The sequence below is a fragment of the Pleurodeles waltl genome, chromosome 6, assembly GCF_031143425.1.
Source record: "Pleurodeles waltl isolate 20211129_DDA chromosome 6, aPleWal1.hap1.20221129, whole genome shotgun sequence".
In the NCBI taxonomy this organism is placed as follows: domain Eukaryota; kingdom Metazoa; phylum Chordata; class Amphibia; order Caudata; family Salamandridae; genus Pleurodeles; species Pleurodeles waltl.
Window position 1 is genome coordinate 1,393,088,317 of NC_090445.1, and position 26,574 is coordinate 1,393,114,890.

Here is a 26,574-nt window from a genome sequence, read left to right on the forward strand (position 1 = left end):
ATTTCCATACTTAATGGAGTTACCCAAACCTATAATGCGTAATGTTCTACTGAAACTGTGATGCTCAATGTCCAAAGGGTTGGTGTGAATCCATTTTTGGATAAGAATGGAAAGTGTAGCCACAGCCTCAGGGTGTGATGTCCTTCTAGACACATCTTGTGTGATTATTTACATTTTTGGCCCAAGGCATAACTTATTAAAAACTGAATTAAACAAATATGGGATTACATTACAAAAAAGCCATAAGGTTTTTGGTTGACATGAAAATGTAATATACTACATGTGCTGTGCGAAGATTGTTAATGATTAGAACCACAGAGTAGGTTTTTAATAGATTTTAACACATTAGGTCTTCTATGTTTGTGATAATTTTGTATTTTATTTTCCATAATTTGTTTTAAAGACCTAGCTCTAAATAAACATATTTTGTACTATTTAGCTCTCATTTTGATTTGGAAGCAATAAGCATATTTCATAATATATTGTACTAATGTTTATATAATTAGTATGTTACTCATACAAAATACTTTTCAGTTCAGTTATATTTATATTAACCATACACAAGATATTTGATGGATACCAAATAGGTGTGTTTTTCTAAGGCCAACATCTGTGCTTAATTTGTAAAAATATAAGTGCCAGCGCCCTCGTCAGCAGGCCATTGCCGCTTGCACAACCCAATGCCCCAGCCAGCAATGCCAATGACAGTACCAGCTCAACTTTTAGCCATCACACTCATACAAGTGTGACAATTCAGACTATTCCAGGTACCCAACAATATTAGAATTGTTATGGCTGTTGTGCTCATAAAAAAGACAGAGCTACCAAATGGCAGTCTGAAATAAGTGCTGGTGTCGACAGTTAAGCGCCAATGCTGAGCACCAGAAACAATCAGCTCAAATTAGGCACTGGCCAGCATTGTTACAAGCAGGCATAGAATAATTCTGTTAACGTCAAAATAATTGAAAATCCTGCAGTGCTAAAGACTCACCAAGAGTTAAGAATGTGAATTAAAAATCAGTGAACTGTACTGTGAAAGACTGGCTCTTAAACTTGAATACTGGCCACAATGCTTCCACAAAAACCTCAAAATGAAGCACAAATATAAAATAACTGTTTTATTAAATAAGCAGGGGTGTAATAATCAATTTACCAGAAGTCCTTGGAGGGTGTCGCCCTGAGCATTTGCCCACTTTGCACATGCCTCTTAAAACGCCACTTGTACACAACTATCCAGTACATAAATATTGGTTTGGGAAAGTACATGTAAACGTCTATGGGAGTGAAAACCTCCTTGTGTGACACATTATTTCTGAATGTATAGTTTATAGATTGTTATCTCTTGAGGCTGTACTTCAAAAGTTACAAAAGACAGATGTGACAGAACTATTCTCCTTATATGTACTCAGTTCAACGCTACTCTACCTATTTGCAAATTGAAAGAAATAATAAATACCAATGTGTAAAAATAACACAACGAAGAAACATGGGTAGATACATTAAGATTACCCATTTAAGTGGGTATTCACATTGTTATATAACAGCAAACCCTTGGGAAAAACTGATTTATTGTTTAGTGTTTAGAATATGGGTAATAGTTTGAACACAAAGGACGTGTTTAAAAAGTTTAAATGAACGAAAATATAGACTTCTGAGATAAGAAAAAAGGCCAAACTGAATTTGCCATCTTTCATAAATAAGTATATTATACCTTTATTAAAGTCAAAATTCATGATAACACACAGTATTATCCAATACAACTTTCAATGAAATGACTAAAATCATTTTCATGTCAAATACTGTACACACAATGCAGTAATAACAGTGCATTTGCTATAGAATAACGTTTTCGCCTTCATTTAGTTTGTACTAAAAACAAAAAATGTGGTAAATTTTAAATAGTAAAATATATATATATATTGCAGTTTTCAAACTGTAAACAGCATGTTTATCACTGTGTTACGCAAGTGGAGATCAGTATGGCACTTGTCCAAATTATTGGGCAAGGCCCCCTCTTTTCTCCAACTAAAGTACCTTGAGAATGAAACACCGCCCAGCTATTCAACACATCTTCTCTCGTAACCTGAACATTTTTCAAAGCAGCCTGTGGAAACATTTCAAAACAAAAAGAAGACATATCTGGGACCTTCTTCATACCCTTGTGCGCACACGCACGTGTACACACACACACAAACACAGACATACACACGACGGACATATATATGTCTTGGTGTACACAAGCGTGCCATGACATCGGTACTGTGCTGTTCGTCTCTGGAATTGTATAGTTCACTTAAAAGGCAAACACAATAAAGAGACAAATACTGAAACAAGTGAACAGCAACACAAGACCTGCTCATGTTGCATTTCTGTCCACAATACACTGAGAGGAGGCAGGAGCACAATAGCATTTCGCAGTAGACCAGAATGCTGCCCATTGACAGGCCACCACAGACAGCCACGTGTAAGGAGAACAGCATTTCTTCATTCAAGTCTTTGGCCTGCGGCACCAAAGACTATTTTAGTTGAAGGTTGGCAGCAGCTGCACTATAATTTCATTTGAAAAGGTGGTATGTCCTGCCAAGGTTTTGTTGGTGATTTAAAAGAGCTCCTGTAGACATCAACATAGAAATATGCACCCTATATCATCATACCTTTGCACCATCCGGGACCGTTTTCACACTGTGTGTGGGCATCAAATCAGCCTTCACATACTCCAAGGAACATTCACGTGCTGTGAAAAGGGTCCAGAGTACAACGTATGACTAACACTTGCCAACTAATTGTTATAAATAATGATGAAGTATTCTCAATTTTTTTGACAAAAGGAACAAAGATCTTTTCACACAGCTGACATGAGACGTATGCATTTCACATTCTACACATTTCTTGGCACTATCAATGCAAAGCCTGAGCAGTAAAACTATCCCTTGTATATTATTTTTCGTTATCAAACGAATTGTATATATTATATTGGTATGATTTAGAATAGTAGTAGATTGGTCAGTAGTGACTAGGGTAATTTCACTAATTTACTAATGCTGGAAGGTAAACTGTGGGGTCTTATAAAGTGTATTCCAATGCCCACATTCAGAAGGGTCCCATTGTAATAAGACCAGCAAAAGACCTCTTGCATGATTTTTTCTGCCAACAATGTCCTTGACACTAAAATACTCTTCTTTAGAAGAATACAATTTCTCATGTGAGAACCAGTCTCTACATCTCAAAACTTAGTAACATGTCAACAATCTATGAATAATCATTCCCAAAAGTTTATGGAGATACCACAAAGGATAAATGTTTGCACTTGACATGGTTGACTGCGTCCATTTTAGCTTTTGAATCCAGCTTTGCTGCAGCTGTGCTGCAGTTGTTGGGCCACGATTGAGCCTTTGTGTCAGAACTAATTTCTGCCTCTGTAAAGTACTTTTCATACCTATGGAGATAAGGAGGCTTCTCAGGGAGAAGGTAGTAGTGCGTTGAACTGGCTTTCTTCCCGTTTTCAATTATGGGCAAAATGCAAGGGATTTTGTTAGAAGATCCTTCACTGTGCTGTCTTTGTAAAGATTTGATGCTGACATATTTAGGGTCTGGGGCAAAGCTCTGTGTAGGCGGCATAACCCCATTTATATACGTTGGTAGGCTCTTCGGACTTGGCGTGCGAGAATTGCTTCTCGAAAGAGGTTCTCTTGGTGGCACTTTGGGAGGTCTGTCATCATCACTGTATGTGTTAGATGTGACCTCAGCTGACCACCTTCTGTAATCAGGTTTCACATGTCTAGGAGGAATAGGAATCCTGGGTGGTACCTCTGGTTTATCTTCTACGGAATTAGGGGAAGCTCTGTTTAGATGGTTTGATATTCTTATTGCTGGCTTATTGTATGATCCAGCAGGTCCTGAATGCGATCTTCGTAACCTCCTGTTGGGCTGCTCTTGTTTATGAGGTTTTATGTTTTGTGTTTGTCCATCTTGGTTCAGAACTGTATTATCTGGCTTTTTGGAGCGAATTCCTGAATCAAAATATGCATAATTTATCTGTCCACACCCGCGGAAGCTCCTTCGACTTGGAACACCATACTTGAATGCTAATGGTCTACAGTCATCAAGAAGAAAATCGGTGTCTGAGCTAGTCAGAAATTCTACCTCACTGTCTGCGTCATCAATTGTCTGGTCTTCTGAAATGGGGAGTGGAGGCAGTGGCCTGCACCCACGGTCATGGCACCCACTGGCCTGGAATTGTGGAGGCCCGAATTTTACAGGTGTGTGAGGAGAGGTCATTTCTGAACTAGAGCCACCATTTACTGAGAGTGTTTTAAAAGAAGGGACAACTTGATCTTCTTCATAGTTTGGGAGGAACTGCAACGGAGGTGGACTGGATTTTCTGCCTTGGGCCTTCGTGCAGTGCATGGTACAGCAGTGTCCATTCACGAAAGGCTTTGAGGTGTGACCTGAAAAAGAGAAATATTTAAAGAATTAGTTTAACAACTCTGCACCCTTGGTCAATGTATAGTAAACATAATAGAGAAGAAACCCTTATGATATGTTCTTTATCAATCGTGGATGTAGCGGTTTCAGTTTTACAGACTGAAGATCAGCTGCTACAAGGCATCATATAGACCCTCCAATTTATTCATATATTCCCCTTAGCACAAAACAAAGCTAAACTTGCCTTTGTCAAATATCCAAAAGAAGTTTTAAACAATTCTGCTGAAGGGGCACAAAATTGATTATTTTCTACATCTAGCCCTATTTTCATGTAGCCTGAAGGATAAACAAATCTCTGCACATCTAGGGTACAGAAAATTGCGAGGTGTGCAAAAGACAAGAAACATTCTGAACTAATGAATTATTTTTGCAAGATGCTCTAGGGGACTTGCATTTTCAGCTACTTTTTAAAAATGCAAAAGTAGTTGTCATGTGTGAGGGTGGTTGAGAGCTTGATCTAATCCATGATTGTATCCTTATGACGGGCGTCTTCCTCTGAAATCACAGTACTTAATCAGGAGATTTTGGGGTCTAGTGTTAATTTGGATATCTCGTTGAGAAGAACACAGAACCTTCTGGGTACACTCATGATTTAGTCTAAGCAAGACACTTTGAATCAACATATTAGCAATTAGAAGAAAAAAAGAAGTTTATCAGTACTGGAATTCTGCAAGTTAAGCGTACAAACTATGTGTAGCTATTACATTAAACTAGATTAATCTCAAAATGCAGTGATTCTGTCCCTATGCTTTTTTTTTGTTCTTTTAATCCATGCTTTTAATATTTTCGGGTTACGATTATGAAGTATGTTGAAAGGTGTATGTGTGAATCATGATGAACTGTTCACTGTGTGGTATTAAGACTTTTTTTCTTTCTTATACTTCAATCACATGATTTAAAGAAAACAACCTAGAAATAGGAAAATTAGTAATCTGAAGTTCAGAAATTGAGGAACACGTACCCAAAGATGCGATCTGGTGGGATGTTGGTGATCTCAGCTCATATGCCATTGCTAAGGGGTTCATATTGAAGTCAGCGCTGCAAAAGAAAACCCACCAGTAAGTTTAGCAAAACGTCATGCGGCCTAGTCTTTTTAAGGTATCTTAATACACTGTAAACAAGGTCCTACAGCTAAGACTCTCTATCTAATCAACAACGCTTAATTGGTACAGTTGTCACGGTCAAAAATTAAAACATGTTTTAATAAAATGACAGCCATCAATGCCGCTACGAAAAACAGATAGTCAACACATATACCTTGCCACAGATTCCATAGCGTATATCTTTGTAAAGAACTCTGTACCTATTTGGGTCTTGTACGTTATATAAAACCTCAACCATAATAAAAATAAAAATAAAATGTAGAAGTGGTGTTGATTAACCCCACCAGTGAACTCAACATTAGCCAATACTAAAGTTACTTGGCTTTTTTCCCCCATCACTGAACCCCTTTCTGTCCCCTGCCCTTCCAAAAGTCAAAAGACACAAAGCGCCTCATTATGAGCTCGGCAGACGGTTTAGGCCGTTCGCCAAACTTCCGATGGGGGTATTGCAGTCATAGTGGCTACCTCTCCGCCGGGCCCATTAAGAGTTTCCTGCTAAGTCAGCGGGTGGAAACCTGAGTTTTTTGCCTGCTGGCCTAGCGGGAAACACCCTACAGCATTGTCTCCAGCTTGTAAATGAGCCAGCAGAAATGCTGTAGGATGCAGGATGCACCAGTACCCTTGCAATGTTCACTGTATGCAAAGGAGACAGTGAACTTTGCGATGGTGCTGGCCAGGGTGTTCCCTGCACTGCCCATGCCAAGTGCATGGGCCCCCCTGGGGCGCCCTGCACCTGTTCTCTGCCAGCGATTTAATGGCGGTGCTACTGCCATGAAATCGCTGGCGGAGAACACTGATGTAATCCCCAAGGCAGTGCTGCTTGCAATGCTGCCCTGGTGGATTAGGACTGCTGCAACTGCCAGAATCTCTGATCTGGCGGTGCTGGCGGTCCGACTGCGGCATTACCACGTGGTCATTATATGGTGCTCGGACTGCTTCATTGGCGGCAGCCCAATCACCACCATGAGCCTGGGGGTCAAGTGACTACCAGACTCATGATGAGGCCCAAAGAGTCTGATGTACCAATCGATTTTGTGGTTGTAAAAACTGTACATTGCAAAATTTCAGGCATTGTGATTGTAAAATTTAAAGTCACAATGTATTAAAGGCAAATTCCAATTTTCAATTGCCTGTGCCAGTCTCAATACACACTTTGTGATCCATTACGCTTGTTAGAAAAATTGGGCATGAAACTGTCGACCCCTCTGCATAACCATTAACACTGCAACTGCACTCACAAACCATTGATTGCATATTGACCCCTCAAAGAGAGTGTTATCAATTCGCAAAGAAGAAGCTGTCAATGGGTGACAGCCCTTTTGGAAGATTTAACACGTGAAATCCTCCCTCATTGATATTAATGTCGCAGGAGTCTCTAAATCCTACCAAAACTCTATTTGTCCTGTGATTGATCAATACATTTTGGAGCACAAAATAAGCACTAAATCTAACGCTAATCACTGTACAAACATAGCAATTTCTTTTCAGCTGGTTTTTTTGGTAAATAAGGCGGACAGTTTGTATACTGCACATGTCTACAAAAAGTAAGGAGTTGTTGGATTTGCCTTTGTTTCTTCGTATTCTAGTGTGTGTTGAAACATGTGCCTGTAGGTGCTTGGGTAGGCACTAGAGCAGGTGTTTATTCTTGTGCGTAGAAACAAGTATCTGTGTACATAAGAGTGTGGACCGTTTTATAGATCCATACAACTCTGTGTGTATACCAGTGAATACATCCAAGTGTTTGTTTATGCATATGCGTGTTCATCCACCTTGCTTGTTTGAGTTTAAGTAAGATGCTGTGCCTGAGGGTACACGTGTGCATACTTGTGTGTAGTCCCAAGTGTGTGAATGCATATATTGGAGTTTGTGTTGTTCTTTTTTATACCTCTGCCCTTCTGCATCAGTGCATACATCTATGTGTGTGTGTATGTGTGTGTGTCTGTGTGTATTTGCATGTGTGTGCAAGTGTGTTAGTATACTTTACCATCGAAGGGTGTGTTAGACTGTTTTTAACATCTTATCTATGTTTCTTTCTACAGTCTGACTAGAGTGTATATGTTCCTGTCTTACATTTAACAGTGTGTGTGCTTCTCTCTACATCTAAACATGTGTATAGTATGTACATTTGTGAATGCATATATGTGTGTCTTTGAAGTGGATTTAAGCTGTTCATTGGCATTGAACAACTATATTTCTTGTACACCATCTTCCTTATTAGATTTTTTTCAGGATGTAATGATGTGTCATTAACTTATATTTTTTCAGATTCAAGACTGGTTTGTACACTAAAGTAGCAACAAGTCAACAAACAATAATGAAAACTTTAAAGTAGTACAGTTATATTATCCTACCAATCTGCAGTAAAGCTAGAAAGTGAAATTCAAACCCACAAAATAGTCGAGGAAGTGATGTTTCAATATTACTGCTATAATTTTATATACAGTAGTAGGTACCTAGCTTCAAGGAACAGAGCAGTATTTTACAGAGAACGTATTTAATGTGCAAGGAACATCTATAACACTTGGTGCTGTACAGAGAATTAGGGGTTGGAAGACACCAGGCTACAGAAACCAAGAAGTGATGTGGATACTTGCACACTTATTTAAAAAGTTGTAACAAAGAGAAACAGTGATATTACTCGATTCACAGAACTTTACTGAGTAAGTGCTGTAGTGCTCTAGCTGAGTTTACACAACCCATGTCTTAAAGCTTTAAGGACAGAAACTTTACCATAGCTCTCCCCCCCCACCGTTTTTCTGTGAAAAATAATTAAGTTCACACAGTAACCTGCTGGACCAGCCTCGTGGTATACCCTTGTTATCTCAAGTCCTCGATTATGTTTGCTGATTCCATCTATCACTATCCAGCTGTACGGTTATTTGACACTTGGGGTGTGCTGCGTGGAGTAACTCATAAAATGTGCAGCCGCTTGGTTCAACTTACTCTTCAAACCTGCTTGGGGTGGACCAAGATCCTTTGGGACTCCCTAAGCTTTCTCCGTTATGTAGGAACCCACTTTTTAGTGAGACCACAATCTCCTGTGCCGCTATTCCCGCTGTTGACATTGTGGGGGACCTTTGTGGATGTCCTGACTCTTCAGAAGCCCACTGTGCTCAGCAGTATATCCGTAGCGTTCATTCCTACAAAGCACAAATGAAAACACGTTACTATCATACATACAATTACATCAAAAACTGAAAGAACTACCCTATTTATCAAACATCAGGATCAATGACGGGGTTCACAGTACCAAAGAACACTGAAGTTACACAAGTCAAGCTGGACATCGGACTTAGTCACAACACTACACAAGCAAGTGTTTCAGGATATTGAGACATCATATGTGCGTTTGTAAGACACACGTTCACGTGTGTCTTGGTATTGAAAGATTTTTATTGTTATGCAACTCAGTGGTACTCATTTTATCGATCTATGGATGATGAAAATTTGAATGGAGGAGATTTCAACCTGAGGTTAACAAGGTGGTCATGGTGTCAAACATAACCCAGCAGTGTACATTATTACAACAGCAGAGACCAGAGTAATTTTTTTTTTTTATCTTTATGGGTTCCATAGAATCACACACAGGTCAAGTGCAGGATATGAATGGTATTTGGGTGTAACCTAGATTCACACATATTCTTAGGCAAGCCAGCGTATGGGCTGATTTGAGGCTTGTGGTGAGCTAAATGAATTCAATCACATGCCAATGCAGATTAGGGTTGGGCTTTGTTTGATGCAAGGATTGCACATTAATGCACTCATAGACAGAGATAGAGAACGACACGCTCCAGCACACCTTCCCTCTCTCAAACACTCACAGCATGTTAGGGATGTGCTCTAGTTGGACTTCAGCACCCAGAGCATGTCAGGGTTGTTCTGTATTTGGAAGGGGCAGCTCCTCCACTACGGTGAAGGAGTGTCGCCACCCCCCTCCAGCAGCAGCTGCTGCAAAACTTTAACAAGAAAACAATAATAAACTATGTTTAATATCAGTTTTTTGTAAAAGGGGCAGGGCCACGGGCTGTGACGAGCACGGAGGGGAATGCACAGCTCCCTCCCTCAGTGTGCATGTATGTTTAGCCAGCCGTCTCTACTTTCATGCTGCCAGCAGCATAAAAGCAGAGTTAGGATTGCATGCAGGGCAGGCTGGGAACCTGTGCCTGCAGTGGAAGACAGAAGCGGCGTGGCGTGTAAGGTAATTTATCTTTTTTTATTATTATATTATTTTTTCATCTTCCACACACTGCGCTGCCCCGCCCCCTCCGCGAGCCACCACAGCTATTTGAACTTGAGCACTTAAAGCATGTCAGGGTTGTGGTGTGTTTTGAGCTGGTGGTTGAAGGTGGGGCCCATTAGCATTTATGTTTGGGGACTGGTACATTTTACCTCATGTGAATTTCTCCCAAAACAAGTGAGAAAAAACAGAATGGGGGAAATAAAGAGAAATAGAAAGATGGAAAAATAGTGACAAATGGAGAACTCAGGTTGAAAAAGGAGCAGCAAGAGTTAGATAAAGGGACAGGGAGTGAGTGTCTGGTGATGGATGAAAGAGGCATGAGGTGGGAATCAAGATTTCGCAACCTTGGCTTTAGGCACCCCTGATGTCCTTTGGCCCTAGGATTTTGAGCAAAACAATGGGCACCAGCATTTATGCACTTATTCTTATACAAATTAAGAACTGAAGTTGAGGGTGAAATGAGACATGTACAAACACAGACAGAAAGACCACGCACAAACTCACACACTCTGCAAGTCAGTTTGGTTTTGTTTTATGCTGGGGTTATACATTGACATTCACAGGAATACCCTTTGCAGGTCAGGATGGGACTGCGGCTACCCTTGTGTTTCTAGTCAAAGATATACATAACAGTTCAGAACAGGAATGATTTTTTTTTCACACTGATTGATGGTATGTATATGTACAACAAGCCTGTTCCGGCAATGAGAGCAGCCCAACATGCACCAAGAATTACTAGAGCATCCCAACAGGTCATTCTCTTCAGATAGTCGCTTCCTTCGCCGGAATAAGGGCATTTCAGAACTAAGCAATACCCAGAAAACTTTGAAAGGAACTGAGCGCCATTTGTTGAGGCTCTGTGTAATGAAGTACTGAGAGGGCATTACATAACAGAAGGCCTTTATGGCTGCCAAAACACACAGCCCTCGGAGTAACCTTGTGGGTAGACAATCGGCCCACTCTGCCGCATTGTGCTGGGGGTAATGAATGATTCATTTCGCGCTCCGTTTTGACATAAATTGAAGGCAAAGCACAAACAGCCTTGCACGAAATGTAACCTCATGAAAGAGCTCTATTCTGTGAAACCGGAATATACAGTTACAAGCAAATTAAAGATATCATCAGCTAACTTGGTGTTCGCCGGGTGAAGGATTTTCTGCAACACTGGCACAGACTAAGGCAGGAAATAACTTTGGAATCTCTGCTGCCTTTACTAAAATGTTCACATTCCCCGAGCTGACTCATACCTTTTTTAACAGCTTGTACAAACCCAGGAGGCGGCGTAAAGTGACGTGCCGACGCTTCCTGGCGCGCGGGGTGCCCTTATTTGGAAAGCCGGATTCCGGCACGAGGTGCTTGCTCCTCGAAACTAATCAAAGGCCGATTTAAATATGACAGAGACCTGTGATGGGAGAGGTGGCTGAACTCCGATGGAGTTCGGTTTAGGACGAGTTTACAGCCGCGGTGTTCTTACATCCAGGACTCAACAGTATTTGATGTGATGACAACCAGGTCTGAGGCGTCCAAATCAAATGTTCCAATGACGGTTGTAGGGGCTCACAGTTCTTAGTTGCCCCCAGACAGTGCGCCAGAATGCCTAGGTTGCCTAATACCAAGGCTGCCTGTTCTTCATTTCACCTCATGCCTCTTTCATCCAGCGCTCTGCAGCTCCTACAATCCACCTTCCCCCACCATAATGTATTTTTTCTTTCTCTCTTTTGCTCTTGGCTAAATTCTGGAGATAAAAAAACGGAGTCTTGGTACCCACAAATGAGCGCCAGTGCCTACCCAACTGTAACCACCGTCTTCCAAGGTGCGAGATTCACACAGTGAGAATCAGACTTGGGCAGTGGGCTGGCCTTTCTTGAAGTAGCAAATTCCAAAGTATGCAATTGCCTCTCCAAACTGGTGATGAGTGGATCACCTCTGGATTACACGTTTGGATCACAATGGGCTGACTGTATTTCATACTTCCAGGATGACAAGTGTAGTACAGCAGAGATGGCTGAAAGGAACAACTCCCACTAGTGCCAAACGCCAGCTCACTTTTCAGTCACCACAACACTGAAATTATTTAGGGTCTGATTCAACAAAAATGTATGAGTACAGGAAGTACTACCACAGGTGTACTCTTTTATATACTCTTGGCTGCCTTTGTGAATCATCCCTAAAACCTCTAACTCCATATGAGTAAAAGTGCAAAGGGGACACAAACCTTTCTATATGTAATAATTGTATTTGAATGTTTCTGGAATATTTATATTTTATTATCATTTTAGATGTTTTTGGGCCAATTCACAAAGGAGTGCAGAAGTGCATAAAAAAGGATTAGAGGTTTACTACTTTACAAACGTCAAAATGCCTTTGTAAATAAGATCCTTATTGTAGGTGAGAACTAAAAAATTATCATTGCTATTGTTGACTGGAGATTTGAATCCATGATACATGTATATCAAGTAAGAGTGGATATGAATTGTGGTGGCATATCTTCCCAATACAAGGGACAATGTTTTTATCCCAGTAAATAAATCGGAGGGAAATGTATCTTTCTAAAAAAGAAATCCAAATTCTTTTGTGGCATGGCAGTTCCCCAAACCAGATTATGGCCCTCATTCTGACCTTGGCGGGCGGCGGAGGCCGCCCGCCAAAGTCCCGCCGTCAGGTTACCGTTCCGCGGTCGAAAGACCGCGGCGGTAATTCTGACATTCCCGCTGGGCTGGCGGGCGGCCGCCTTCAGGCCGCCCGCCAGCCCAGCGGGAAAGAGGCTTCCACGATGAAGCCGGCTCGGAATCGAGCCGGCGGAGTGAAAGCTGTGCGACGGGTGCAGTTGCACCCGTCGCGTATTTCACTGTCTGCGCAGCAGACAGTGAAATACATTTAGGGGCCCTCTTACGGGGGCCCCTGCAGTGCCCATGCCAGTGGCATGGGCACTGCAGGGGCCCCCAGGGGCCCCGCGACCCCCCCTACCGCCATCCGGTTCCCGGCGGGCGGACCGCCGGGAACTGGATGGCGGTAGGGGGGGTCGGAATCCCCTCGGCGGCGCAGCTAGCTGCGCCGCCTTGGAGGATTCCAATGGGCGGCGGTACACTGGCTCGCGACCGCCAGTGTTGCCGGTCCGACCGCGGCTTTACCGCCGCGGTCGGAATGCCCATTGGAGCACCGCCGGCCTGTCGGCGGTGCTCCCGCGGTCCTCCAACCCGGCGGTCATGGACCGCCAGGGTTGGAATGACCACCTATGTCTCTAATTTGGAGGCGGAAAATACAATTAGGTATATCATATGATGCTGTGTGACAAGTAAAATGACATTTCTGCAAATACATTGTTATTTGTTGTTAATTAGCTCTTTTAGAGCACCCAGTTTATTAGACTTCATTCTACTATGGAAAATTTTGAAAAGTCCTGCACGCAAATACCAAAGTAATGAAGTGCTCCGAAGCTGTACTAGTGGCAGAATGTGTGCTTTACATGCCCTAACAAGAGGAAAACTACCATCTTTGCTTATAAATCCGCTTTACCAGACTTTTATGTGTAATTAGCCCTAGAGCCTTAATTAATTTTCTTGATATTTGCCCCATAGTAAAATTATTTCAGTAATATACTGTGCAAAATTGATTTGCTCCTTTCTATAATTTAGAATCAGCAAAATGAATATGATTTTTTTGGGACCAGTGCATCTTTTCTGTAATACTGCCCCTTTTTCACTTTGAAATCATGAAATGGAATCTAACAACACAGAAGGGCGGGTGGCATAGTTTGAACAACAGTGGGACCTTTTTTCCCCCTTCAAGACAGTGATTAATCATGAGATTTTGGGACCTCATACACACACATATATTTTAGAGTTCCCAAGCATAGAAGGGTCTTGTGTGCTTACTAAAAAACAAATACTACAACACTCTCAATGTATCCCTTCAAACCTTGAATAAAAAAAGAAAGGCTTTGAAAGGAAAATGAACTCGCTAGAGACAGCCACCAGCCAATATGGTAACAAAAGTATTCTGTGGCCGACATTTTAGCTAGGGGTGGTTGTAAATCAGCTTTTGGTGATACCACTTATGTTATAATTATGTTACAGTACTTGCAGCAAGGAGTATGAACATTCTTATAGCTCTTTCTGCACTTATATGGGGACTGCTTTTGGACATTCTCTTCCTAAAAGCCTAGTCTGAAAGGACTCTATAGGGGGCCACTCCATTGCCAATTTTTTGCCCTAACAAAGACTTGAAGGTCTGCCTGCTTCCCAACACCTTTAGTGCCATAGTTCCTCCCTGACTGAGTACTGTGCCTTGGAGCTTACATGATTCAGTGGTTTGAAAAGTCACTTTCATCACTTGCTGCTCCATCACAAGTGGCATGAGCGAGCTATGTGTGGAGACCATTTTATTTCATCAAGCTGTAGGTGAGACTGGCAATGGACCCTTGGCAAGACAGTCAGCCTTCAAGTCGAAATGTTGTTTGCACTGCAGAAGGGAATGTATGTTTTCCAGATTCTGGTTCAAATTGCTGATAACTCTCTCTGTTTGTACTATATGGTACAAGTTGATAAAAAAATATCTGATTATGAAGTTAGCAAGAAAAGACCGTGACAATGTACTGGTAGGTGAAAGACTGGGCATGATATAATTGCTGGGCAACATTATTACAGATATTGATAGTGTCATACAACCACATGTCGAGCCCTAAAAGCTATACTGGTAGCACATGTGGAGCTAAGAAACTGTCATAAGTTGATCAATTTATTTCAGCTTCTGTATTGAAATTGAATGTGGTACACATTGTACCACGTCTGAGAAACTCATTCCACTCACCCTCTGTGTCAGACAATCCACCTGTTTTAGGTAAGATTAAAGTTAATGACTGCCACTAAATTATCTGCAGCCACCTCTTAACATGCATCAATGGAGGTACACGGTAAGCATCTACAGGCCGGCAATGCTGTTGATAAGAGGTAAGATTTCCTGCAAGGATGGAAAAGAGTCAGTGAAATGCCACTCATGCGTGCCACTGATTCTGCCAGATATATGGGTTTTCTGCAAGCACCAGCCTGTACTCAAGTTTCATGAATTCCCTAAGGCATGCCTGCTTCTCAGTGTCCTTCTTCAAGAACAATCTTTTTTTCACTTAATTGTTTTGTAACGCAGCATTGCAAGTCTCTTTCTTTTCCAGTGTATTGTTCATCAACTTTGAGGCATTTTAAAAGGAAGTAAGTAGCACATATTTATCACACTACTCATCCATCTCTGTATTCAGTCGTGGTTCAGTGAGTTGTCATTTCCTCCTTCTGAAATTGTTTACACCTTGACACTGGTATTGACTAAGTCTGACAAACACAATTAGGGAAGGACATTATACAGACAGAAAAAGTTAATTTCCTGGTGAGTCTACAAAACGTGTCTGTCTCCTTCATATTTCAGCAGATTTACTTCCTGAAATGGACCTGAAAAGAATGGAAACTGCTGGTAAAAAAAAACGAATCCGAACATTATTCGAACCAGCAAAAACATGCAGTCATCTCTAATGGGAGATATTCCAAAGTGCGAGCCCCCAAGATTCTTGGCTGTTGACACCAGAGGGCACGAAAACTACAGTGACCAAAAGCTTCAAAGTGAACTTCAAGCAATACTATTTGATAAGTTATATATAGGACAAATGCTGACCATCAGCCACATTACATTTTGTTAAATGGCACTGGATCGAGAAATAGGAACCTTGTTACATCAGTAATTTGTGCTTGTCACGGGCTGTTAGTGGAACAGGACACTCAGTTCAATATCTTGTTTTACAATCATAAGCCTAACTTCAAAAAGGAGAAATTGACCGGGTACGTGCCAATAAGACCGCTAAAATCATGTTAGAAGATCTTTTGAAAATTCCACCGCTACATAATACCGTGTTGAGGCAGATGTTTCTGTGCTTTAGCTTCTCGCCTATGGAACTCAATACTCAACTACAGAAAGAACTGAAAACCTACCCATCCGATCGACCCCACTTGTAAAGGCATTTACAACAGTTTCTCTCTAGCCAGTGCCATAAGGCCATAGTGGGATCAGGTGCTCTATAAATGCTTTTATTATTACAGTTGGTGACCTAAGGCCAAGGAAAAGATGTTGTTTATTACTTGCTAAACTGAAGCACGTGTTCTTGTCACTGGAGAAATGGCTCCAAAAGACAAAGCCTGGTAAAAATCAAGGGTGTCCAAGGTAAATCCTCAAAGACAGAAGCCAAGTCAGATTTGCAGGATAGCCTGTAAATAATCCCATTTAGATTAATTATATGTACATGTATCTCATGTGGATATCCTGAAAATTGGGCACGTCTCCAGCCCGCATGAACCAATGTTGCATAAAAGCTTCTCTATCTCCATCTGTACCATCCAGTAGGTTATAATATGCATGATGTATTTTACTACAGAGGTCATCTTTTCAAGTAAAGTCAATGTTTTCTACTTAGAAGTGGCTCACAGACTTATTTTGCTCATGAGGCGTATGTGGGGATACTGCACCTTTAATAGCTACTAAAATGTCAATCAGCACCCAGGAAAGACCCTGTGAAGGACACACCTAGAGACTACACTACAAGACCCACAGGAAGTGACATGACTCATCGAACGGTAAGCTCTGACAAGAAAGAATAGTGAATGAAAGTCTAAAAGCAAGTCAGTCTACTGCAAGACACAACACCGTAGAGACTTCATTGACACATAGCCAGGATGGTGGCTTTAACTCCTGAAGTCAAGCACATTCATGAAGGTTTCTGATTTCATCTGGCAACAATTAAACAACTGTTAGGACAACAAGAATAAAACTTAAAAATCTCTAGCATATAATATATATATATTTTTTAAAGATGCTGGAGATATTACATAGGCCTCGTGTTTAGGAGAACAAGCTATCTTAGTTTGCAAAGCAAGCAGTTCCTTCTCCCCACTTTCCAAACCCCACAATAAACATGGCCTGTAAGCAGATACAATTCTAATGTTGTCCTAATTATGTTATTTCAGAGTTGAATTTCCTTATACGCATTTTTCTACTGTGTAAAACATAGACATGCACCCCTTCTGGCGGATTTTACGCCATCTTCTTGAACGTGCCATTAATAATCCAGATATTTTCGAATTGGTAATGTTGAGGAAGCAGGCCTCGCAGTTTGGGAGCCTGCTCGGGGGCGTCCAAGTGCGCAACTCACCGCTGTTGTTTACACTGTCACCAGTGATACTGTGCCTCCTATCTCAAGGAGTGAGTCAGACTAATCGCTCCCTGCATATCATGTCAAATCTTGCACGCTGCAGGTCCACGTTAATTATAAACCCTAATTCACAGGGTGAGTTCAACGTAAACAGCACCACAATCAGTGGAACCAGTTTCGGGTCCTGCAAATCTGTACTTTTTTAAAGAGTTATATGTTGCAAACCATCAGTGAAAGTCTGTATTTGCTCCGAGAGTGATATCATGTGGACAAGGGGCTAAGGTGCTAACCACAGGCACCAGAACCATGTGTGGGCCGGATCGAACCGGTCAGGTGCAGTGGCCAATGGTGGCCACATTCGAATTTCGCTTGTCTGCTACAGTGAGCAACCATTGGTTGTCTCATCACTGATGAGGTCCCCTGGGCAATCATCAGGGGCGGCAGGACAGGTTAAATAATGAGCAGGGTTACTTGGATTACACATCGCTGCCTGGTTGCCCCTGAAGATTGCTGCCACGGCCCTTGCCCTTTCAAGCACTGGAGTTCATGGTTCTACAGTGCCAAAAATGTAGAAGGTCAGGTATGATCACTGGAGCCGTTTGTTACACGTTCTAGAATTTTTTAAAGACATATATTCTCACTTTTGCCAGCACTTGATTCATGTATGCAATATTGCCCACGCAATAGTGACAGGTATACCTTGCCAGTTCATAGGGGGAAAAGGTGGGTACCAACAGAAGATAGGAGTCCTCACATAGTGTATCATATCATCCATATCCCCTGTCTTCATTTAAGAAACTTGGGTGTCATTGAATGTTACTGAATGTTAACTGAGGTAATCATGAGCGCTCACATTGATTAACTAATTGAGTGGTGTCTCAGTACGAATGTGTCACTAGTACTAGACTGCAAGTGGTGCATAATGTCTGACTTTGACAACCTGTACTGGACAGTGCCTAATATCTTCTGGGTAACAACATCCATCCCCCCACTGGCCAGGCACCTACAGAATGCATCAGAGGTCACTCATTTGGGGCTAACAGACGTCGGTGTCCACCCTTGCAAAGGTTTCAGCCTGCCCCGGAGGTGCTGCAAGAGGTACATTAGGGGCTAGATCCAGTAGGATGGCCCAGTAGCATTAGAGCCTACCAAGACGTGGTTTGCTCCTTGCTCAGCTATACAAGAGATAATTCCCCCAATAGATGAGGTGATCATCAGTCTCAGTCTCCGTTTGCCTGTTCCTGGCTGGTGTGCTTTCCTCCTTGTGAAGTAGCAGATTTATGTCACTTGCTAGTTGAGTCACTTCTATGTGGAAGAGTCAACTCACTTAAATTGCTACTCTTTGTCATGTCATGCTATATTCTGACATGAGAGCTCAATTTTGTGGATTGGGTCACCTGCTCCTGTGGTGGGTCTGTGTCCAGACATGGGTACCGTGCACATCTTTAGGAACCCCAGGGTATTGCAATGCCACTTTTTATTGGTGGTGGGTCATGTGACCAAGGCTTTCTTGACAAAAAGGACAGTGTGCTGCCACACATCTGTTGTGCACAATGCCCAGCACAGTGGTGTGTCTCCTATGTTGGTTAGTAGCACATTTGTGCCCCTGAACAGTGGGTGAACTCCTCTTCGGTTCAAACTGTCAACTGCCTTTTTAATCTGCTGTTCAGGTTGTCGAGTTATGCTGATCGCTGGTTAGGGCAGGTAAGTAATTGATTGTTCTGGGGTAATTATTTTTATTACTACTCATTCTTTCAGGAGTGTGGTACAATTTAAAAGAGTGGGAGGAAAAGATTTCAGATTCCGGGCACGTTCTTTTTTGGCTCCATATTATTCTAGGCTCCAGAGGACCATGCTGTGTTGGATCTGACAGGTATAACAAACGTGGTAGGACCAGGGTTTAACCCTGATGTGGTTTTGAGCATTGGCAGGTGGATATCTGTCCGCTATAAGCGATATAACCATTTCAACATGATATAGGTGTGCATGTCTCTCTCTGGACTTGTGACGTAATGACATGTATTTGTGTCTCCTATCAATTTTGCATTAGGGCACATGGCTTCAGCCAGTGTGTGGATCATCGGTCATTTCTTTGTGCGATGGGCAAAAATCGGTGTTCGCCCAGAGTCAATTCTGCAGGCAAACAGCAGAAGTGGGTCCTCATCATCACTGGGCTGGTACAAGGCAGTCTCCACTTGGATGGTACATATGCCTGCTAGTTGAGGGGGCTACAGCAGCTTCCACATGGGTGGCAATGATTTCGTCACCTTGGACAGAAGGATCCTATTTGATAGCTTAGTGTCTGAAATGTCTTGTTCTACTAGAAGATGTCAGGCTCTCTGTGAGGGGAGGTCTTTGTTTGGGTGGTCTATGCCATCTCGTCCATGAGCAGATATCACTACCCACATTGGTGGCTACGAATTATCAATTTTAGAAGACGTGCCTTATTTGAAAACTTACGAGTGTCCTGGCTCTACCATTGCATGGTTCCACATCATCCTGAGGGTTAGTCTTTGGATGGGACCATTCCTCTGATGGCCTGAATGAGTTGGTCAGGCCCCTTGAATGTGGAAAAGTTGTCACTGCACAGGGATGAGGTTCATTGGTCAGCCCAGGGCAACAAGTTGTGTATGGAGAGCTTGGTGGCACTCGCTCCATGTCATTTCTCGCAACACTAAGCAACAGAGTCTGGGGAGGCCGGGTCAGTCGGGGAACCACCCAGGCCTGTGGCAGGGGAGGAGTCATGTTTGGCCACCATAACTTGTAGACAACCTTGGCCCTTAGCTCAATCTGGGGCAGGGTACTGCGGTATCTACTAGAAGGCCGAGGACACTCGCTACATCGATTGTCCATAGCCAGCCAGGGTACTCCATTACACAGCAGTGGGGATACTGGGAAATGGTGGCTTGTATGGGGTCCAATGTACGGCCCGTTGCCTACACCCATCTCCCAATGGGTGCCAGGGGGAATCCCCGTTTTGGGCGACTCTGGTATGGTTGTTTGGGGGACCAACTGTTATGCTGGTCCAAGCTCCCTCTGTCTTGAGGGGGGAGGTGAGTTTGGCTTGTAGAGGGCAACTTATGGAGGCACCAACGGGATTTGGTCCTCGGTCCAAGTCAATTGAATCAGTCAATGCCACAAGGGCCTGAGAGGTGGTCAACGGTGACTCCCTATTTGCAATGAAATTTCATGTATTAGCTATGGAGTATTTGTTAGGAAATTTAATGCATTAGTTATGTCCATGTGATAATCACTACGCTGTACTGTACATATTGTAACTTTATATGAAAACTGAACATTTGTTGTGTTTACGAGTTGTAAAGAAACAGTCAGAGAATGGTATATTCTTGAACACTAGAATGTTGGCTTACAGTGGGTCCTTTGCGCAATCAGCTAGATGTGGAGTTAAGAAATGTTTGTCGGATTTGAAATACGACCAGTCTCGCTGCGGTCACCCACTGGTGGTGTCCTGCAAAGTTACTTTATGATGCTGTTTTTACCCTGTGAGGTGGCATCTGAATGAAGGCAGAGAGTTCTATGGCTGCTAATATTAATTGCACTGGCAGTTTATATTACATACACTCCGCAAATGGAATCGCCTCCTGGTGGTTAAAATTAATATTATATGATATAAATATCCTATACAGTAGGTCGGCCCTGCCGTGATTGGAAGATGTAACCCGGCTTTACGCGGGTTGTTGCATTGAGCGTTCTGTTAACCTGCTTCGTCGCTTGCAAACTGAGCAGGGCGTTGATTCTGGACTAACAAACAGCCTCGTTGATTTGAAATTAACAAAGGTCGGGTGGAGTGAATGGGCGTCCAGATAATCTGCAGTAAAACATACGTACACCACCAAGAAAATCTTAACACCTGGAAGCCATTCCTGCGGTCATTTATCGAGGGGCTTCACCCCGGGTAATAGCACATACAGAATTTGTAGGTATACATTTTCTTGATAATTAACTTCCTCACCCCTCGGTCTTCACTAACTCCAGGGCCTGAGGTCAATTCTGGGGTGGCCAGTTGACGTGTGGCTGTGAGACAGCGTGTGGGTTTTCGATGGAATGCATATTTTCTACTTAATGGCGGGTACCGGCCTAATACGGTGAGAGTAAACACTGCTATGTCCATGCAGAGAAGACGGTCGCCATCTACAACCACGGTTGTTTTGATATAACTAATTATGCCCACTCACATAGGCAACTTTGGCACGCCTAGCCTTAAAAGGAAATACTTTCAGATATATTCGGTTGTGTAGAAATGAACGACATATAAACATTGAGCAGGCAAGTCTGTATTGGTAGTTTGATAAAGCTTGGTGTGTTAATGATTGTTCTCCGTCCAGGCCAGCCTTTCAGAAACACCAACGAGTGAGGGAAGCTCGTGATTATGCTGAAGAACAATGTGACTGACTCTTTCCCAGCCCAGCTACGCCTACGGGTCTGCCGGGAGGTGTCCAAATTTCCCAATAGGCCACCGAGGACAAACTGTAAGGAAAAATCATTGCGGATTATATTGACAATTATAATACTATAAGGCGGGCAACTTTTATTGCCTTGACTGACAGTGTGTGGGCTCGGTAATACCACATGCAAAGATATTTTTTCAGTCTTTAGGCGTGTATTGGCTGCTGGTTTTGCGGCTAAAAGCTGCACGGCTATTGCCTCGATAATGAGAAACATTAAAAACATGCCTGCCTCACCTTTCCTCACCCCTGACAGTTGCCTGGTTACCATTCCTGCCCTACCAGTGTTACAGGTGCACGCCGCGCCGCCGGCACACACCTCCTTAAAGCTGCAGTCCTGCCCTGAGTGTGCACCGTGGGGCCAGTGAGTCACTCGCGGCCCGGGCTCACGGAGGCTGGGGTAGGCCTCCCTCAATGATGAAATCACGCACGAGTCTTTCTCAATGCGTGGCAGGCGCACTATCACACCCGCGAAGCCAACAGGTGGCCCTTGGCCTCTTGTCAGAGTGAGCGTGCGCCAAACCACGATTTGAGCCAGAGAATGTCAACCAGTCATCACGGTCGTCAAGCGTCCTGCACCTCTATCTCCAACATACAAAAACGCAGTGCACGCGCCCACACACACAGCTTTCACAAACAAACATATACACTGCGACGACCAACAACCCGACGGTCTATAGTGAAATAGAGCCTGGGTGCCTTTGAAATGGCGGACATAGGGTCACACCTCAGTTTTCCAAAAATTGATTTTAAAATTACACAGGGCATCTGGGCAGTTGGCCTTAAAAACATCGCTGTTACTTGGAAGAAACTGGCCCATGCAGGTGGCGGACCTTACACGAATCCTTCCTACTGTCACGAGGACTATCCAGTGAAGCAGGAACGTGAAACTTTTGGAAAAAGGGTCTCTGTGAGCATCTAAGCCGCAGGGTGAGTTTTGAGAAGATTATCGATTGCCAGAAAGGCCACACGCCAGAGAAGACCGAAGCGCTTTAATTCAAGTGTCCCTGCTATCCCGCTATAAGTCACTCATTTTTGGGGACGAATGGCCGATTCACTCGGGCGCACAAACACACACAGACGCTCTCTCACAAAACACAATCTCCGCATCAATAGCGTTAGGCGACCAAGCTATCTTTCTGACGCTTTTTAACTGAGCCTTCATCGCAAAACATATTGAGATGGGAAGACAGCGTAGCCCGTGGTAAGTGTTGGGGGCGACTCTGCAAGGTTATTTTGTGTTGCCATTAATTTATGTGTCACTGATTGGGTCTTCGTGTCTTATGGCGTTATACAATTATTTTATGATTATACCCAAACACCTCCCTGCGAGAGTGCTAATGGGGATGTGGAGGCTCCCAGAGGGGCGGTCTTGTCGAGCGCGGAGTTGCACATAGGCAATTTTAAACTGACAATGCAATGGCATGTATAACAATACTGTGTGTGTGTTTGATGCGCTGGCATAGCGTGCAGAACGAAACAGGTGTGTTTTTTATTAGGAGACTGGCAAGAGGGAGAGGTTCTTAAAGACAGTCACGGATATGGGACGAGAAAGAGGGTGGTGGGGCATAAACACTAATAGGCAGGGACCATCAGAGACAATCAATGACAAGCACTGCGGGACTGGGCAAGAGGCGGAGACAGGGACTACGGGTGTTGGAGGTCAGACAGCGGCCAAAACAGACATCATGAACAGGGCCTGGAGAGACGGGGTCAGGAGAAAACAATGAAACATAAGTAGCAGGGCCAGGGATTCAGACAGAGACTGCTAGCGGAGCAGAGATGGCGAGTGCGAGAGGGCAGTCGGATACCACGATGGAAAGCCAGAGCCAATGAGCGACTCGACGACTGGGGTGGTGCCGGTGCCAGGCGCCTTAAAGCAAGCAAAGGGTTTGATAATAAAAAAAATCAATTATAACAGGGGCACAGTGAGCCCTCATACACCAAGGCCCTAGTGCCACTGCACCTGTTGCACAATTGATAGCTCTGCCCCCGAGCAAGAATGAGACCAAGAGCTGCATAGATAACCACATTACAGATTACGGGGGGAGCTGAGTGAACGGGCGGGGGAGGGGGTGACAGAGGTGGGGGCAAATGAACAGAAGCCACACTAGAAGACAGCCAAGGACACAGACTGGTGAGGAAGGAATGCAAAATATATATATATATATATATATATATATATATATATACATACACACACACACACACACACACACATACCAGAGGCACGGAAAGTCCAAAGCAGAGGTACTAGAGTGCAGGGAGAGATCGCCTGGGCATCAGCGTAGCCAGTGTGCAGTGTGTCACGGGCCCTGGTGCAAGGAAGGAAATGGGCTCCCTAGCTGCTGCTCGAATTATGAAACACAGCAACAATCAGGGTTGAGTGGTCACATCTAGGCTCCAGTGCCACTGCACCTGCTGCACCAGTGAAAGCTACAACCCTGCGCATCAGACTTTGGAAGTTAAAGGGAACGCAAGAAAGCAAAAGTCTGGGTTTGGAGCAAAGTGGACAGTTAGAACCAGTGACAGAGACTGGGGCAACGATAGAGCGGCAGACGGAGACGGAGACAGCCAAAATTAGGGAGGGGACTGAAGGAGTGGGGATGGTGTGGCAAGATGGACAACAGAGACCGCAAAGAACAGCCCAATGTCATGGACCGTGGGTAAGTGGTCAGCGGCGGCCAGTGACCGCGAGTAGGGGGACAGGCAGACAGTTAGTTCCAGGGACTGCGAGTAGGGAGAAAGAGAGAGACAGTCAGTGACAGGCGCCTTGAGCAGGGTGTCAGGCAGGTAACAAGGATAGTGTGTAGGGGGCCCGACTACAGACAGGAACTGTGAGTAGGTCAGGCAGAGACAGGGACTACGAGAAGGAAGTCAAGCAAAAACAGCGTGCGACAATCAGTGCACATACAGCAAGAATCAAACAGCAAGAGGCAGTGCTGGGAGTTATGGAGTGGGTGGCTCGGGCTATTGACAAGGAATGGGAGTTGAAGCACGAAGTGACATCTTGTTAAGTGGCGGTGGCAGGAAGAGACATCTAGTGGCGATGGCATGGAGAAGAGACAGCAAGTGACAAGGGATCCGGAATGAAATGTCAGCCAGTGAGGCCAAAAACAAGAGGAGGGTAATGCAAGGCTCGAGGAAACACCAAGGGCCATATGTACGAACACATTTTCCCATTGACACAGAATGGGAAAAACCCTTTGATACATCTGGCCCCAAGTGACTGAAGTGGGGAGAGTGCGAGATCAGGCAGAGACCAGTAGAGGGAGCCGTGGAAAGCACGCAGCCTTCCAGCAAACGAGGGAACACGATGGACAGGCGGAGAGAGCAAGTGACAAGAACTGGTGGGGGGTGGTTTAGAAGGATGCAGATCGTTGTCAGTCACCACATTAGACTGTCAGCGACAGAGACTGAATGGCGGCCGTGGCTTTAGAGTGGGCAGACAATTCTCTGCACAGACAGGCGTTATTTGTTTAGGACAGAATTCTAGGCACGTATATCGACATTCCCAATGGGTAATTGTTTCACGTCAGTTGTCTAGAGTTGCGCGCACTTTTACTTGGTGTGTAAGGTTCGCAGCCCCACAGCACACAAACCAGCAGAGCAGTTATATCCAACAAAGCCAGCCAGACACGAACCGTGTGAAGCGCGTCGAGCTGTCACACATCACCAAAAGCTTACCTCTCTCCTCTGTGTGTGCCTCAGCACATCTTGCTGTGCTTTAGCCCAGACACTGCAGAGCACTCGCTCCTCAAGCACCGCGCAGCTCTCTCTGTTCACGCACAACCCCGTGCGTGCTGCGTGCACTGATATCCCAGAAGTCCGGTCAGCGCACTCCTTTTGCTCGTGCTCTTGAGACCCTTCTCCCTGTTTTTTTTTTTAATCTGCCGCCCAGTTGCTGCTCTCCCGTAGTGGCGTTGCTGTAGTGCTCTTTCCTGGCTTGCTGCTGCACTCTCAGCCGGCTGTGGCGCCTCGTCTGCTGGAGTCTCGCACTGTATGAGCCACACTGGGTCTGTCTGAGCGGCGAGGCTCCAGCTTCCAGGTTTGTTATATCAGGGCCGGGCTCTGACGCGCCTGCGCCCCGCCCCCGGAGAGCTGGTCACCCGAGTTTGATTCTTAAAGTGGACACAGCAGCAGAAAGGCGCCGTGCCATACTACCACAGCATAGCAGCATGACATGTTAGTGGACGGGCACCAAAACACAGCAGCAGAGAGGCACCTGTGCCACCGCACCACCGCGCAGCAGCATGACATGGTAGTGGCCGGGCACCATAACACAGCAGTAGAGAGGCACTGTAGCTACAGCACAACCGCACAGCAGCATGACATGGTAGTGGCCGGACCCCATAACAAAGCAGCAGAGAGGCACTGTGCACAATACGACCGCACAGCAGCATAACAATGGTATTGGCCAGTCACCATAACACAGCAGCATAGAGGTACCGTGTCACAGCACAACCGCGCAGCGGCATGGCATGGTAGTTGCCAGGCACTATAACACAGCAGCAGAAAGGCACCATACCACCGCACAACGGTATTGCATTGTAGGGGCCAGGCACCATTACACAGCAACATAGTGGCACCGTGTCACTGCACCATCGCACAGCAGCATGATATGGCAGTGGCTAGTCACCGTGCCACAGCAGCAGAGAGACATCCTGCCACAGCACCACCGCGCAGCAGCATGGTAGTCGCCAGGTACAACAACATAGCAGCAGAGAGGCACTGTGCAACAGCAGCATGACATGGTAGTGGCCGGGCACCGTAACACAGCAGCAGAGAGGCGCCGTTCCACTGCACTACCGCACAGCAGCATAAAACAGCAGCAGAGAGGCACCGTGCCATAGCATCACCGCTTAGCAGCATGATAGTGGCCGGGTCCCATAACACAACAGCAGAGAGGCACCGTGACACCGCACCGCCGCACAACAGCATAAAATGAGAACAAATGGCCAGGGACCATACATGGCAGCATACAGGCACCTTGCCACAGCACCACCGCACAGTTGCATGACATGGTAATACCGTGGGAAGTCAGGCACCATAAAAGAGCAGCAGAGAAGCACCGTGCCTCAGCACTACGCAAAG

At 44.4% G+C, this 26,574-nt stretch overlaps 1 protein-coding gene across 1 annotated transcript; it reads right to left on the bottom strand.

The window, feature by feature from the left end:
- Window positions 1-1,679: 1,679 nt before the first annotated feature.
- Window positions 1,680-26,302, bottom strand: ERRFI1 (ERBB receptor feedback inhibitor 1). Its single transcript, XM_069240735.1, has 4 exons — window positions 25,168-26,302; window positions 8,532-8,728; window positions 5,447-5,523; window positions 1,680-4,448 (listed from the first exon to the last, which is right to left on the bottom strand). Exons 2-4 carry the CDS (start codon window positions 8,651-8,653, stop codon window positions 3,274-3,276), a joined length of 1,374 nt encoding a protein of 457 aa, XP_069096836.1. The 5' UTR covers window positions 8,654-8,728; window positions 25,168-26,302; the 3' UTR covers window positions 1,680-3,273.
- Window positions 26,303-26,574: the final 272 nt, after the last annotated feature.